The 17253-nt window shown below is 41.9% G+C and overlaps 1 protein-coding gene across 3 annotated transcripts in view; it reads left to right on the top strand.

Annotated features, from left to right (window-relative positions):
• The window catches only part of ZC3H7A (zinc finger CCCH-type containing 7A), a 37764-nt gene extending 23488 nt beyond the window's left edge, over positions 1–14276 (top strand). For all 3 annotated transcript variants that reach the window (XM_037020534.2, XM_037020543.2, XM_073214763.1), the window contains 10 exons: positions 582–778; positions 1056–1156; positions 1612–1793; positions 2213–2289; positions 2872–3005; positions 3409–3514; positions 6044–6152; positions 9484–9617; positions 12308–12471; positions 13363–14276. In XM_037020534.2, coding sequence (XP_036876429.2) covers positions 582–778; positions 1056–1156; positions 1612–1793; positions 2213–2289; positions 2872–3005; positions 3409–3514; positions 6044–6152; positions 9484–9617; positions 12308–12471; positions 13363–13552 — 1394 coding nt within the window. In that variant the 3' untranslated portion in view covers positions 13553–14276. The remainder of the gene's footprint in view (positions 1–581; positions 779–1055; positions 1157–1611; positions 1794–2212; positions 2290–2871; positions 3006–3408; positions 3515–6043; positions 6153–9483; positions 9618–12307; positions 12472–13362) is intronic.
• The last annotated feature ends 2977 nt before the right edge of the window (positions 14277–17253 follow it).

The following is a 17253-nucleotide window of genomic DNA, read 5'->3' as shown; positions in this document are numbered from 1 at the left end:
AAAAATGTTTAGAGTTAATAGCAAGATTTTGTGATTGAGACATTAGTATTTTTGATGAAGTATTTTTACTTTTTAACTTTTTGTGTAGCATATGCTTTATTATTGGTTATGGAAACAGGGCTTTGACTAAATTTTAAACAGAAAACCGTCTCAAACTTTAAGTTCTCAGACTTAGTATAAATGGAATCAGAACACTGAGATCAGGCTTTCAAAGTGTTGCTCTTTTAAGTTGCTTTTGAGAAAACAGTATTTTCATTTTTCTCAGACAACTTCATCTGAATGAGCTCTTAAAAGTCCCTAAATGATTTGTTTAAACGCAGATGATTTGTTTAAACTCAGGTGGAGTTCATGAGAGTATCAAGGCTATTTTTTCTGTCTGAAATAAAAAAGATTCAGACTTGTGGTACTGCTTTTTCTAGACTTAATACAATGTCTGTGTAGTAATATGCATATCATTGTTTGAAGCTACTTAGGAATTGTTACAAAAATTGGTATGATACCCTAAATCTGTTTAATATCCATTGGCTTTGAAAAAATAGTCACCTAAATTTTATATGTCTTTTAATTCCCTGTCTTCCTAGATGTTGCTGCTGAGGAGGAATGTAGGTACTCGGGCCACTGCACATTTGCTTATTGCCAGGAAGAGATAGACGTCTGGACGCTGGAGCGCAAAGGGGCCTTCAGTAGAGAGGCTTTCTTTGGTGGCAATGGAAAGATCAACCTTACCGTCTTCAAACTTCTCCAAGAACATTTGGGAGAATTTATATTCCTTTGTGAGGTACTTTTTCCAAACCTTTTTTTCTGCCATGAAATTGGTGATAGTTTCTGACTTGCAAGCCCAGAAGTATAAATTACTTGGCCCAAGTCCGGCCATCTCATAAAGCATTCATCAGCAGTGGTAGCTGCTCCTAGTACCCAAAAGAGTAATATTAAGACTTCATATTGACTCTTAATTGGTATAAGTATGTAATGTCTAAGTTTGTACACAAGTATGGCACAAAAGTTACATTTTGTATTATGTTTTTGTGATAATTCTTCTTCTCTGTCTATTCCAGAAATGTTTTGATCATAAGCCTAGAATGATAAGTAAAAGAAATAAAGATAATTCTACTTCTTGTTCTCACCCGGTTACAAAGCATGAGTTTGAAGACAATAAGTATGTTGGTAGTTTCTAATTTTTATAGTGACAAATAGATTCTTTTTTTAGATCCAAATAAAACTGAGTAGTATCTGCCCAGGCATTCCCCCTCTCCTTTGTTGCTGTTGTTCTGAAAGATGATGACTATTTAAAAATATCTATTGGTAGATTTTTCTGGGAATTAAAAAATGGATTATTAAATTGATACTTAATACAGAAAAGCATTGTTGATTTATAGCTTCTCTTGACATGGATTTAGGGGTTCTGTTACTTAACCTGTAATTATTCTCCCTCCCCAATTAGTCCAACAACTGCATATAGTGATTAACTTTTTCTGATAAAGACTCAATGTATTTTCAGTCCGGAACTTGACATTATGTATATGTGAATATATATATATATATATATATTTCCCTTTTTAAAAAAAAGATGTGGCAGAACCATACTAAAATATCGCTTAATTTTTTTCTTAGGTGCCTTGTCCACATTTTGCGAGAGACAACAGTAAAATACTCCAAAATACGTTCTTTTCATGGTCAATGTCAGCTTGATTTATGTCGACATGAGGTTCGCTATGGCTGTTTAAGGGAAGATGAGTGCTTTTATGCACATAGTCTTGTAGAATTGAAAGTCTGGATATTGCAAAATGAAACAGGTAGGTTTGTTCATCACGGTTGAGAGATGTCTTCTCAAGAGCAGCCAGTGTTTGATGAAACAGTATCAGAGACCTTTCTCCATTAACCTTATGTGGCAAAAGTGTTGATTTTATCCTAAGCTTTAAACTGTCACTTTTAATTTTGAGTGTGGCCTGTTTTGAGTATGGTCTCATATAATTAATTGCTGATACAAGTTAATGCATGTAGGGTGGATCTGTAAGGAAGAAGAATTTCTCAGAAGGCACCAAGAGCTATATTTGTAAATATTCCATTTTGGAAAAGAGTAATGTGATATTCATTTATTCTTAGTGATAGTTTATGCTATATGGGGATAATAAGGAAATTGAGTCTGACTAGGACCAAATTGGTGGACTGTTGTTATGTAGAGAACCTAAAGGCAGGCTTGTACATTTTCCAGGTATCTCGCATGATGCTATTGCTCAAGAATCTAAACGATATTGGCAAAATTTGGAAGCAAATGTACCTGGAGCGCAGGTATTTTCTCGTGTGATTTCTGCATTTGTTATCTTTTCTAGAATGGCCTAATGGGTATTGGTTGTTAGCAGATGCAGTTTATTTACACTTACAGTATAGTTACTTTCTTAATGTGTATTGAGTGATTCATAATTGGAAAAAAAAATTCTGAATTTTACTTTATCATCATAAAAAAATTAGGCATTCCATAATATACTGTAAGGATACAGTTTTCTTATTCAGCTTGCTTAGCAAAATAATTGGGATTCTTGAGTAAGTGAGGTGGATTGTGTTTGTAATTTTGTTTCCCACCTGGCAAAACTGCTTAATCTACTACCCTCTGCACCCAGCACCCCTGCCCCCCTCCACACAAATTCCACGCATCAATTCCAAAGCTGACTTTCATGAAATGAGGTTTGGCATCTATAATCTGCTTTTATCATATTCTCTTGTGCATTTGGGGAGAGAATTGGAGATTTAGTTACCAGCCAATAACAGAAATTGTATGCTATTATAAAAAAAAATGCATGGCAGTTCTTTATTTGGGTCTAAAAAAACTGGATTTCCTGTGAAACTTGAAACTTAATCTTTTAACTGTCTAAGGTACTTGGCAATCAAATAATGCCTGGATCTCTCAATATGAAGATAAAATTTGTGTGTGCACAGTGTCTGAGAAACGGTCAAGTCATTGAGCCAGACAAAAACAGAAAATATTGTAGTGCAAAAGCAAGGCATTCGTAAGTAATGTGTGTGTGGAAGCAATTCCTGTCTCATAATTATCTGTTTCATGGGTATCAAATCAGTCACATAATGAAAAAATTAAGACACTGAAGAGAGCAAAGTAGATAATTTAGGAGTAACTGGAAAGCAAAACGGAAAAGATTTTTAGAACTTAGTAGCTAAGAATTCAAGAAAACTCGCTAATGCTCTTCCTGTATTTTATTGGTTCTTTGTTTAGGATTTGTAGGGATTGTTTATTTACAAATACCAACAGGAAACAAAATGACAGTCATAAGGCGTTTCTTTTAAAAGGATCAAAAGAAAAATCTCTGCTCCTTTAGGTACAACTTTGTACCTGTCCCTTTGCATTCTGCCTTTTGCCAGTATGTCCTTGTGTTTTCTGAACTCCATTTTTCTTAGGTGGACCAAAGATCGGCGTGCGATGAGAGTGATGTCTGTTGAACGTAAGAAGTGGATGAACATCCGTCCTCTCCCCACAAAGAAACAAATGCCTTTACAGTTTGATGTACATACGTAATTTTTAAGCCACTTTTTTTATTAGGCATTACAAATCATTAGAAAGTAGTGATTCAGATTGAAACTGGAGCCTTTAAGTAATGCTCATTGTAATAATGAAATTTAAATGGTCTCTCATTTTCTTTTGCCTTTTGGATGCATGGTTCTGTGACAGTTTCAGATTGACTGGAATTATATGAGTTACTTGGGAAAAGTAAATAGATAATGGACTCAAGAAACAGTTAAGGGCGTGACTTATTTTTCAGATGAATACTTTGGGGAATGAATGAGAGAGAATTCCATTTAAATTTGATTCCTCAGCTTTGATGTCAAAGCCAAAGCTTTCTGTGTTCTTATGAATGCTGGTGGTGAGCCTGCTTCGTTCACTGACACTGGATACTTGCTAAAAGATACCCAACTTCATAGGATTTTCTCAGAATAAGCCAAAGGAAGAACGTTCCATCTTAGAGGAACACATTCCTTAAAGCCCTCAGAATAAACACAGCAGACCAGCTTAAAGTCGGAATCTCATTCACCACGTTGCATGCTCCATCTTGGTGCCTTCTGGTGCCTTAACGTGGCCTTGAAGATGACTGAGTAAACCTCGTGGGCTATCCACCTGGGTGTTCACAAGACAGGGTCTGGAGGGAGTCTGGGGGGATTTCACTGTGTGAGTTAATGGAGAGGATCTTGGAGCCCTAACAGGTAGTAAACTTTCTTCCCTGACAGAGGACTTACGGAGAGAACCTCTTGCCCAGAGAAAGCAGTACAGATAGGTTGCAGAGTCCCCTTGTAAATGAGGCCTCTGTCTGAATTGCCAGAAGGAGTTGGGGAAGAGGCAGATTAATTTCCCATCACCCAGAGTACCTTGCATTTTATAAAACACCGGTTACGAGGTCAGTCTTTGAAGGAGATGGTGTGTCTGTGTTTCATCCACAGTGGCCTCTGACTCATGGACACGGGTGATTTAATCAACATGCTGTGCAGGAAGGGAAGTAGGTTGTCTGGAATCATGATATCTTGTGCTTTCAAAAATAGTGAGGATTATGAGTATATTCTTCATGCTTTGTTAAAACAAAGACATCTGAGAACAATTCTAGTTCTGATTGTTCTTTAATCTCAGATGTGGTATCCTGCTGGGCAGTGTTATATAGTAGCTTATTTCCTCTTTTTCTCCTACCACACTAGGTATTGCCAAGGGATCCTTTTTAAAAAAGAAGAAATAATACTCCGTGTGTGTGTGTATGTGTATAGACAGTGTGGTGAGGTGGAAAAAGAATGGGCTTCAGAGTCTGTCAGAAGGGCCCTGGTCAAATTACCTAGCCTCAGTTTGCTCATAGGTAAATGGGAATAATAATGTCATAGGGAAGATTGCATGGGATGGTGTTTATGTAGAACCGAGCTCGGTGGCTGGCCTTCTCCTTTATCTTCTCTTTTCTCTGCCTTTCATCATTGAGCTTTGAGATCATGGTAAATGTTTCCTTAGTAATACCTAACTAAGTATTTACAGGGTTTGACTAGGCAAAGAATAAAATAGTCACAAAAACATCTTACTGACAACTGACTTATGCAGAGGATTGTAAGGATGGGGTCACTGCTATTGGTACAAGGGAGGACATGTGCATTGTTGAGGACAGACTGCTTTAAGATTTTTAGCAAAAACCAATGCTAAGCATCTAATATTACATAAACTAATATGTAGGGCCAGCTCCTGTGGAAACATGAATAAACCAAGATAAGCTAACAATTAATTGTTCTAGAATTTAGGTTCTATAAGGACAAGTATACTGATGGTATTTTAAGAATGAGCTCTCGGTGCTGGAGGTTTTCTTTGTTCTTGATAGTCAAGGTTCTTAGGGAAGTCTATGTTCTCTTGGTCCCTATCATTTTACCCTCCTACCAGTATTACTGTGTTTACTTTGTAAAATAAAAATGCAGATAACCAGAAGAGGTTTTATTGAATGATACATAACTGGCTGGCCAGGTCAGTGTAATAATTGCTATCGGGTGATGCACGCTCAGTGAGTGGATGGCCCAGGCTAGCTGCCAGTGTTGGTTTTAAGTAAGCTCCATGTCCAAGACTTTCTGACACTGGTTGGTAACCTCTGGAGTCATCTGCCGCTTCTCTACTCATTCCTGAGGGCCTCCGACCTGGTGAGTGTGAGGTAGTGGGGACTAGGAGCTGTCAGGCTGAGAGGGCAGAGATTGGCATTGTGGGGATAGGATGTTCTGTGTTAAAAGTAGATGCTTTGAATAAGGGAGTCTGGAGACATTTTCTTATGAGAAAATGTTCCGTATTATAGTTCCATGCTTGCTTTCTTTTGGAAATTTTTCTTCTGAAAAATTTTGAGATAGAAAGCTTGATATCATCTCATGTACTTTAGGCTTACAGTCAATTTGAATAGAATGAAGCTAATCTTATTTAAAAATTATACTAAGCATTAGAGTGGATAATTGTGTGTATTTTGCTTAAATGTAAAAACTAGGCATTTCACTAAATGTACTCGGTCTTAAAGCATATTCATATTTTTTTATACAGCTGTGCAATCACATTGCTTCTGGGAAAAAATGTCAATATGTCGGAAACTGTTCCTTTGCTCATAGTCCTGAGGAACGAGAAGTGTGGACTTACATGAAGGAGAACGGGAGTAAGTCAGTGTTTTACCTGTGGCTTCACGTCCATGGAATCTAGCTCATCAGAAAGTTCTTCCCTCTTTGTAAATATGCCGGCTCACATGAACACAGAAGGCAGTTTGCATTCTAAACAGTTGTGCCATTTTTTTTTTTTTTTTTTAGAGGAGGCAAAGCGGGATATTTTATTCATGACTGTATTTTGAAGGGGTGTGCTCATGACTCATAAATTATTCATGAGCTCCTATTTTTTTCCCCAAGATTTAAAAAAATATATATATATATTTTTTGGTATCATTAATCTACAATTACATGAGGAACATTATGGTTACAAGACTCCCCGTTTCAGCAAGTCCCCCCCACAAACCCCATTACAGTCACTGTCCATCAGCGTAGGAAGATGCTGTAGAATCACTACTTGTCTTCTCTGTGTTGCACAGCCCTCCCCGTGCTCCCCCCTCATTGTACATGCTAATCTTAATGCTCCCTTTCTTTTTCCACCCCTTATCCTTCCCTTCCCACCCCTCCTCCCCAGTCCCTTTCCCTTTGGTAATTCTTAGTCCATTCTTGGGTTCTGTGATTCTGCTGCTGTTTTGTTCCTTCAGTTTTTTCTTTGTTCTTATACTCCACATATGAGTGAAATCATTTGGTACTTGTCTTTCTCTGCCTGGCTTATTTCACTGAGCACATACCCTCTAGCTCCATCCATGTTGTTACAAATGGTAGGATTTGTATTATTCTTATGGCTGAATAATATTCCATTGTGTATATGTACCACATCTTCTTTATCCATTCATCTACTGATAAACACTTAGGTTGCTTCCATTTCTTGGCTATTGTAAATAGTGCTGTGATAAACATAGGGGTGCAAATGTCTTTTTCAAACTGGGCTGCTGCATTCTTAGGGTAAATTCCTAGAAGTGGAATTCTTGGGTCAAATGGTATTTCTATTTTGAGCATTTTGAGGAACCTCCATACTGCTTTCCACAATGGTTGAACTAATTTACATTCCCACCAGCAGTGTAGGAGGGTTCCCCTTTCTCCACACCCTCGCCAACATTTGTTGTTGTTTGTCTTTTGGATGGTGGCCATCCTTATTGGTGTGAGGTGATACCTCATTGTGGGTTTAATTTGCATTTCTCTGATGACAAGCGATGTGGAGCATCTTTTCTTATGTCTGTTGGCCATCTGAATTTCTTCTCTGGAGAACTGTCCTGTTCCTCTGCCCATTTTTTGATTGGATTATTTGCTTTTTGTTTGTTGAGGTGTTTTAGCTCTTTATATATTTTGGATGTCAACCCCTTATCGGATATGTCATTTATGAATATATTCTCCCATAGTGTAGGATGCCTTTTTGTTCTATTGATGGTGTTCTTTGCTGTAAGAAGCTTTCAGCTTGATATAGTTTCACTTGTTCATTTTTGCTTTTGTTTCCCTTGCCCGGGGAGATATGTTCATGAAGAAGTTGCTCGTGTTTATGTCCAATAGATTTTTGCCTATGTTTTTTTCTGAGAGTTTTACGGTTTCATGACTTACATTCAGGTCTTTGATCCATTTCAAATTGACTTTTGTGTATGGGGTTAGACAATGATCCAGTTTCATTCTCTTGCATGTAGCTGTCCAGTTTTGCCAACACCAACTGTTGAAGAGGCTGTCATTTCCCTATTGTATATCCATGGCTCCTTTATAGTATATTCATTGACCATATATGTTTGGGTTAATGTCTGGAGTCTCTATTCTGTTCCACTAGTCTGTGCATCTGTTCTTAACAGTTGTGCCATTTTATCAGTGAAGCAGAATCTGTCATCTAAGCTGTGTCTGCTTAGGTTAGATTGGATGTGAATATATAGGTCTGCATCCTTTGATGTCATAGATGTGGTCCATAGAAGTAGTCTAGGGAATTCAGTCCTTTCATGACTGCTTAAATCAGATCAGCTGCTCCTACTGTGAATAGTCACCCCCTGAACTACTCAAGTTAGAATTGGAGGTTTCTTCAAGGAGGCATTACTGGTAGAACAAGCCTAGATTCAAAGGCTTGAGGAGAGAATGTTTATCTTGGTGAAACTTCAAGTTTATTGTGGGAGTCTTTGCAAAGAGCTCAACCTTTCACTTTTGACCAGAAAAGGTTTTACTGCAAGGATCATTGTTCTTTAATCTTAAGTAAACTGATGGAAATTTACCAGCTACTTAAGATCTGCAGTCTCTGGATTATAAGAACCAATTGGATTCAAGCATGTCACCCGCTGTGTTTCAGCTGTGTAAAAATTCAGTGACTTGGGTGGATGGGACTCCTTGCTGTCTGGCTTGGAGTGGGGACATACAGTTGGCTTTTACTGAAGATGTCCTTGCATATCAGGGTTGTTACAGTGACTCCTGCTACCACTTGTCTGAAAGAAAAAGAAGTTCTAGTTTATCTCTAGTCTTAGACTGATAGTATATTGTTAGAAACACTGGGGCAGGCAGCAAAGCTGAGTTTTGACCACGTCCTCATAATCAGATTTTTTTAACACAGTGGTTGTCAGCTGGGATGAATTTTGCCCCACACCCGATTTGGCAATGTCTGGAGACATTTTTATGCCATGACTTCCGGGGTATACTCCTGGTGTCTAGTGGGTAGAGTCCAGGGGATGTTGTTACCTTACCCTACAGTGCACAGGACACCCCACAGCAAGGAATTACCAGGCCTGGAATGTCAGTACTGCCGAAGCTGAAAAACCTGGTTTTAGCACTTGACAAGTTTGAAATGCACTTGTTCTTGCCATAGGAAGCAGCTCACGGTCACTGCCCAGGACCAGGTCATGGTTGTGGTGTCAAAAGCACCCCGGCGTGTCGATCCTCGGGGACCTGTGGTTTGATTGATGGACTCCCGTCAGGGTCAGGATCTTGGAACCCATGGTAGCACGTTCCTCGTATTTCTCCGCAGTGAGGAGCATATCTGCTCCAGGCGCCCCCAGCCATTAAGTAGCCTGTGTGGTGAGGCCGTGATAATGAGTGTTGATGTTGGGCCAGCGTGAGGCCATTCCACGGCTTTTTTTACGGCAATATCTTCACAGTGATTTCTGAATTTTAAACGCTGCCAAAGCACCTTGCAAGTGTCAGAGAGGAGTTAGTGATCCCCCGAGCTGACATGTGCTGTCTCAGAGCCCTCAGTTTGGTTCTTCCCCGTGGGCGTTTACGTGCTGTGTGGCTGAGGACCGACCGCCAACACGTCTGACGTCAGACTCTTCCAGCCCTCTCGCTTTCCTCTTGTAAATGTATGTCGACTAACACTGAAAGTGTGCATGGTCTTGTATGTATTTAAATGCTTTTTAAAAATCTTTGCTGCTGAAATTATTGATTTTTCTTTAGTACAAGATATGGAGCAATTTTATGAACTCTGGCTAAAGAGTCAAAAAAACGAAAAAAGTGATGACGTAGCCAGCCAGTCACACAAGGAAAATGGAAAACAAATTCACATGCCGACAGATTATGCTGAAGTCACTGTGAGTACCTTTGGTCATTTCACCCCCCTTGCTTCCAAGCCATTGGCGGAGCCCTTCTTTTCTTTGCCGTGTTTTCCAGACCCCAGCTCCCTCACTCGCTGCCTGTCCTCATCTGCAATCTTCATCTTCTGTCTCCAGGAGCCTCCTGCCCTTAGCTTGAGTCTCCCTAGTCCAAAATTCCTGCCCCTGAGCCTGTGTCTGACTTCAGAGCCAGAGCCTTGCAAGCCTGAGTCTGGCGCCTCTCCTTATCGTGACCCTGAGCGCGATGGTTGCGATGGACGTGAAGCATACAGGGTGTGTGGCGCTTAGCCCAGGGCCAGCCACAGAAGGCTCAGGCAGTGTGTGCCCTGGCTCCTGTCCCCTCCTGTCCCCTCCTGTCCCCTCCTTCCCTCCTCACTCGCTTCCAGGCTGGCCTCCGCCTCTGGGGTTCTCCCTGGGACATCACATCCCTTGTGTCTTTCACTGTTTGGATCTTCTTTTTAAAATTTCAGAAGAGTAAAGAGGATAATAAAATGGATATCTTGAGTCCACCATCCCGAGCAAACTGATGTGAACAGTTTGTTGTATTTGTTCTGTAAAATAAATAAAATGTTACAGATAAAGTTGGAATTCCATATGTCCCCCTTCCCAGAGGGACCAGATCCAGTGTATATTTTTCCAGGCAATGTTTACCTGCCTTTGACAAATTTATTCCTGATCTGTAGTTCTGCCCGGTATGTTTTTACTTAAGTTGACATCTATGTGTGTTATTTTGCTATTTGTCTCTTGTATTGTTTTTTGACGCTTTTCCATATTGATTGAGTTGGACCCAGGTCAAGTCCATGGCCTGGCCTTGCGTCTCCCCTTGTCTCTGATTATGATGCGCCCTGTGATTTCCTCTCTCTGTGCGGATTCTTAAGTGCTCCTGTGTGCCCCAGACAGGGTCACTTAGACTTGGTGGGTCATGAGATTTATCTGGGGTGTTTAAAAGATTAATTCTTCATCCATAAGGCAGACATACTGAGTCCGAACTCATGGGAAGTCTCCAGGAATCTGTTCTTAGGTGGTTGCAAATGATTCTTACCCAGGGCATTTGGGAACTACCTCTCAGATGCTCAAAGCTTGCCTCTGTGGTAGCCCTCACACCACACCACACCACACCACACCACACACCACATCACACCCCACCACAGCACACCACACCACATCACACTACACCACACACACCACACCACATCACACTACACCACACCACACCACACACACACCACACACCACATCACACACCACCACACACCACATCACACTACACCACACACACCACACCACACCACACATCACACCCCACCACACCACACACACCACACACACACACCACACCACACCGCACCACACACATCACACATCACACTACACCACACACACCACACCACACCACACATCACACCCCACCACACCACACACACACCACACCACACCACACCCCACATCACACCCCACCACACCACACCACACACACCACACCACACCACATCACATCACACCACACCACACACACACCACACACCACCACACACCACATCACACTACACCACACACACCACACCACACCACACATGACACCCCACCACACCACACACACACCACACACACACACACCACACCACACCGCACCACACACATCACACATCACACTACACCACACACACACCACACACCACATCACACCACACCACACACACATAACACTACCCCACACACACCACACCACATCACACACCACATCACACCACACCACACATCACACCCCACCACACCACACATCACACCCCACCACACATCACACCCCACACATCATACCCCACCACACACCACACCACACACACCACACCACACACCACATCACACACCCCACCACACCACACATCACACCCCACCACACATCACACCCCACCACACATCATACACCACACCACACACACCACACCACACACCACATCACACACCACACCCCACCACACCACACCACACCACACACCACCACACCACACCACACTACACCACACCACACACCACACACCACCACACCACACACCACATCACACTACACCACACACACCACACCACACCACACCACACACACCACACACACCACATCACACCACACCACACCAGAGTTCCCCTGTAGGTGTGCCCCAGGGCAGTGTCTTCCCGACATGTGAGCTCCCCTGGTGCCTGGTATAAGTCCTGGCCCAGGAGGACCCGCTCCACTGTCCTGAATGGACCTGCTGCTTGTCCCTCTGTGGTCTGCAAGCCCCAGGCTTTCACATCCAGCTTTTCCTTGTGGTGTTAATTCTTCCCAGAATCCTGTGTGCACCTGGTCTCTGTCCCCCCACACAGAAATCTTTGTTTGCACACCAGCTCCTATCACCTCCCCCCTGGACACTTGCTGGACACCTGGCCGAATCCATTGCCCCTGCTTCCTGCACTCCGGCCTGCCTCCCAGCTTTGGGATCCTTCCTTGGTCCTGTTTCTGACTTTGAATTTTATGTTCTTGCCTTGCTCCGCCCTCTAGACGGGCTGCACGCGAGTAGAGTCTGGGTCTTAGTGCATGTGGTTTCTAGTTCTCATCGTGCCCAGAGCAGTGTTTGACCTGTCGAGGGACACAGACAACAGGCACTTACGGGACGTGTGTCTTCCATGTGCTGCAGGTGGACTTCCACTGCTGGATGTGTGGGAAGAACTGTAACAGCGAGAAGCAGTGGCAAGGCCACATCTCTTCGGAGAAGCACAAGGAGAAGGTTTTCCACACCGAGGACGACCAGTACTGCTGGCAGCACCGCTTCCCAACAGGGTATTTTAGTATTTGTGATAGGTATGTAGGTTTCTTAATTTCCCCCCTGAAAACTGCCCATCTTGCGTGACTTCCATGGTCATGATGTCAGTAGGCAGAGAATGTCTGGGTGCTCAAGGGTTTCAATATTGGATGCTTGCATTTGGGCTCAAAGTTTTAGTTGCTTCTTGAATGCTTCTTTACTCTTCTGAGGTTATGTGAAAAGATTTACTAGTCGGCTGATGATGGTTTGGAATGTCTTAAGGTAACTGTGTAAGAAGTTTGTTCAAATTTGCCCAAATGATCTTTGAGTTCACAGCTATTGTCACCTCTTTGCCATGATTCTTGGGTGGATGCTCATCAGTTTTAAAACTGCCTTTAATTATACTTCAAGTGTAAATCTGGAACTTACTCAGGACAAAGGAAAATGTATCTTTCCTTTAAGTTGACTTAGAACAGTTTTTTAAATGTTAAACTGTTGAAGTTACCTTTTACTTACAACACTTTTCTTTCCATTGCATCAGGATTGTAGTCTTTTTCTCCCCATCAATATTTTTTTTTTTTTTGAGAGGGCATCTCTCATATTTATTGATCAAATGGTTGTTAACAACAATAAAATTCAGTATAGGGGGGTCAATGCTCAATGTACAATCATTAATCCATCTCAAGCCTAATTCTCGTCAGTCTCCAATCTTCTGAAGCATAACGAACAAGTTCTTACATCCCCATCAATATTTTTATTAAATACATTTAAATAGTTTAAAAAGTACTATTTTCTCTACTGTGGATGTCAAGGCTATAAAACATTCATTTTTCTAGGCTTAAGATTTTGAAGCAAAAATTTTGTGCAAATCATGAAGCTAGTGAAGTGTATGTTTTTAAGATTTTTATAAAGAACTTGTGAATGCTTACCAGACTGCCTTGTCCTAACAGGTATATGAACAGTACTTGCACGGAAGGAAGCAGCTGTAAGTTTGCACACGGAAACGCTGAACTTCATGAATGGGAAGAAAGAAGGGATGCCCTAAAGATGAAGCTCAACAAAGCAAGAAAAGATCACTTAATTGCCCCAAATGATAATGACTTTGGAAAATATAGTTTTTTGTTTAAAGATTTAAACTAATATGCTGGCTTTTCTGTATGTTACCTAATCAGAGCATTGACCAGAAAAATTGAAAGTGTTCTAAGGCACGTAGCAGAGGGGCTGCAGATTCTCTGCTTGTATTGGCGTCTCTCGTCCCTCCTGAGCAGCAACCCACAGTAGGTAGGAAAATGGGCTGTTTAACAGGTCTGGCCATGCTCTCACGGCACCACTGGCATCAAATGGCGAAGTGACCGCTGCCTGGTTGCCATCTGTTGAACAGACTTTTGGATGAAGTTGTTGGGAAAGAAGATAAGGTTATATCTAGGATGACTCCTTGAGTTGGTCCTTCAGATAAGAATCATGATGGTGAAAGAGTAAACACTTGTACTAGAATCAGAACACATGATGGATGAAATTTTTCACGTTTTAAGCAGAATGAGTTTGTTTAATATCACAAAGTTTGCTACTTATCTGTATGTAGGTTGCTAAAAAGGATTTTCTTAACTCAGATTTTAAGCCAAAAAACCATTTAACACTAGTATATGTTAAATGGGGTATTTTTCTGTATTTGTATGTTTCACTATAATAAGGGAACTAAGGATTATGTGCATTGAGACTATTTTGAAAAATAATCAGTTGACTCAAATTTTATTTCTTAGTCTTTTGCTGTTTAAATGATGACTTTGAAAGATTAAACTTGTACTGTTGGAATCGTGTAGTGTATGGACCAATACTGCCTGTAATAAAGACTTTATATATAGATGCCTTTCAGGTTTTGGTGTGGTCCTTTCCTGAAATGGGGGACTAAAGTCTCAAGGTTTGATTTTTCTTAAACAGTTTTATTTAAGTATTTAGTGACAGAATAAAGATTAGAGGGACATGAAAGCAGCTTTTCTCTGGGTCCTATTTCTCTCAGTGTTGGGGTGGAAAAAAGGCTTCTCGTGTTGACTGACACGGGAACTCTTGTTGGGGTCTTTCTGTTTCATTCCGATGAATGACTAGCAGGGAGACAAACGGTCGGCTAAGAGGTGGGCTGTGGGATGCCACAGACAACTGTCAGCACCCAGTCCACAAGGGCGTTTGGGTGGTTGAGAGACCACTGAACGCACGGTCAGGACCGGCTGGCAGACAAAGGACTGAGCAGTCCTCTCCGAGCCCCTGGCCTGCTCCAGAGGCGGGGCCCGGGGAGCTGGCGAGCGAAGTCGGGCAGGTGTTGCCGGGGCAGAGTCCCGGCTGGGGGTGGGGTGACTCCTTGAAGATAGTGGGAGAGGCTGATTTCCCTGTATGTGTGGACAGCTTAGGCCAGTTTTACCTGGCAGGTGCATTAGGAGTGTGTCTCAGTTGCCCAGTAATGTTAGGGGTGACAATTCCTGTGGAATGGACTGGCGAGGCTACCATTCTGCTAGGTCTCCGTTTCTTTTCCTTCCTGTCTCCCAAACTTGTCCTTTTTCCCCACGGAGAATAGATGTTAAAAAGTCATCTCTGGTGCTTTGTTTCAGTTTACAGATTAAAAAGTTGGTTGTCTTAACTTCGAACTCTAGGCTAGAAACTTAAAGCCTGAGATTCTGAGGGTGATCAAGATGAGAATTTTTTGTTTTTCACTCTCCCTGCGTCTGGCTTTTGTCTTTCTCAGAATTCCTGGGACTCCAAACCATCCTCTAAATAAAACTCCATTCCTGCCCAAATCAGCCCATTTCTGGCTCGGGCCTGCAGCAGAGAGCCTCACCAGCCACAGCCTGGCCTCATCATTAGGAAGTCCCTGTTAGTTATTCTGGTGAAATCACAACGCCATCCTAGAAGCAAATGGTGCGCTGCCGCGGAGAGCGAGCAGAGAGGGAGAAAAGGAGAGGATGAGGATATAAAAATGCAAACCTCTGGCTCCGGCGTTAACGGGAGCAAACCGTGGCGACTGCGTATCCCCTTGGACGTGTATCTCCACAGGCTGGGGTTTTTTCAACATTAAAATAGAAGTACAATTCATGTTAACAAAAACCTCACCACTTTAAAGTACAATTCAGTGGTTTTAAGTATATTCCAAATGTGCTACGATCACCACAGTGATTTTTAGAATTTTTTCATTACCTTAAAAAAACCCCACACCCCAATCTACCCACTCCGCCTGCTTCACAAAGTGGCAGGCAACCATCCGTTTTCTGTGTGGCTATGCCTGTTCCGGACACTTCATAAGTGGAATCATAGAATATGTGGCCTTTTGGGACTTTCTTCATGGAGCATGTTTTCAAGGTCCATCCATGTTGTGACAGGATATGGAAAGACATTTTGTTCATCCATCCCTCTGTGAATGATCATTTGGGTTTCTCTTGGCTCTTGTGAATATGAACATTCATGTGCAAATTTTACTGGCTGCAGCAAGCTGCCCCCATCAGCCCTGGAGATACGAGGAGGTTGCAGGTGCGTCCTTCCTGCTCCCAGGAACACCTCCTGCCCAGTCGTTGGCCCCACCTGCCACCACAGAGGAGCTGGCCCTCCTCCACCTTTACCCTTCCCAGGGCTGCTTCCTTTTGGAAGACTGTTTGCATAGAGTCCTGGACACTCATTTCCCCTCCGTTCCAGAAACCTGCATCAGCTGGGAAACCGAAGGAGAGCACATTCTCTGGACAGTTAGTGCTGGTTTCAAATTCTCTTCAGTTGGCCTGGACAGATTAGAATACAGGCTTCTTGCCAGTAGTTGTTGCAAAGGATGAATGCCTCATGTGTGTGTGTGTGTAAATAAAGAAAATCTTCCCCCCTACCCCCCCATGTCCCCTTCTCAAAGCCCACCAACCAGATCATGGCAAAAAAAGCAGCCAGGAAAGCTCAGATACTGGTTGATGTGGACAAGTTAGGGCTGACCCTCCCTTGAAGAGTGGTGCAGCCTGATGCTGACTGCCTGGGGTATTCTGAAATGAATTTATCATTGCTTCAGAACATTCTGGTACCAGAGCAGCAGCCAGATGTCTAAAAAGAGGAAAGAAATCATCCTTTTATTAATCCAGAGTGGTTTCCTGGCCTGTAAGATGCCGCCCTGCCTTGCCACAAGGTATTGTGGGTCTCATGAAATAACTCACAGGCAGCAAAAGTACTTTGAACCTCATAATAAAGTCTTGTGCAAACGACAGGTGTCTTACAGAAGAGTACAGTAGATTCTGTCCTAGCAACCTACAGTGAACAGGGACTGGTGACTTTTGACCTTATTTGGTTTTGTTAGTAATACACTACGTAACTCAAATTCACACAAAGAAATCAAGGGAGCAAGAAATGGTAAATAAGAAAGTTAATATTTAAAAAACTAGAAATATATTTTTTTCACTTTTTCACTTTATATAATCTTGTCAAGATTATATAAAACAACAATGTATTACTGGGTTTATAATATAACAGATAAAAAAGTAATGGCACAAAAAAGGGAAGAGGGAATGGTGCTCTATCGGAGCAGTTGCTACGTCTTATTGGACTTAAACATAAATCTAAACATAAATCTAAACATAAATTCTGAAAAAATGGATATTGCAATCCCCAGAGCAACTGCTAAGAAAATACATTTTTAAAAAGTTTAAGATCATTATAGGAATGAATGGTATACTAGAAAATATCCACATAATGAAAAAGGAAATAAGAAAGAACAAGAGATGTGAGATACAGAAAACAAATAGCAAAAGGTAGGCTGAGTGAGCTACAAACACGTGCTCAATGCACTGAATGCTCTGGCCCAGCTACCAAGGAAGGCACTGGGAGCCGCA

Source organism: Manis javanica, chromosome 10, assembly GCF_040802235.1.
Source record: "Manis javanica isolate MJ-LG chromosome 10, MJ_LKY, whole genome shotgun sequence".
NCBI lineage: Eukaryota > Metazoa > Chordata > Mammalia > Pholidota > Manidae > Manis > Manis javanica.
The sequence above is the reverse complement of the archived record's forward strand: the minus strand, read 5'-3'. Positions and strand labels throughout refer to the sequence as shown.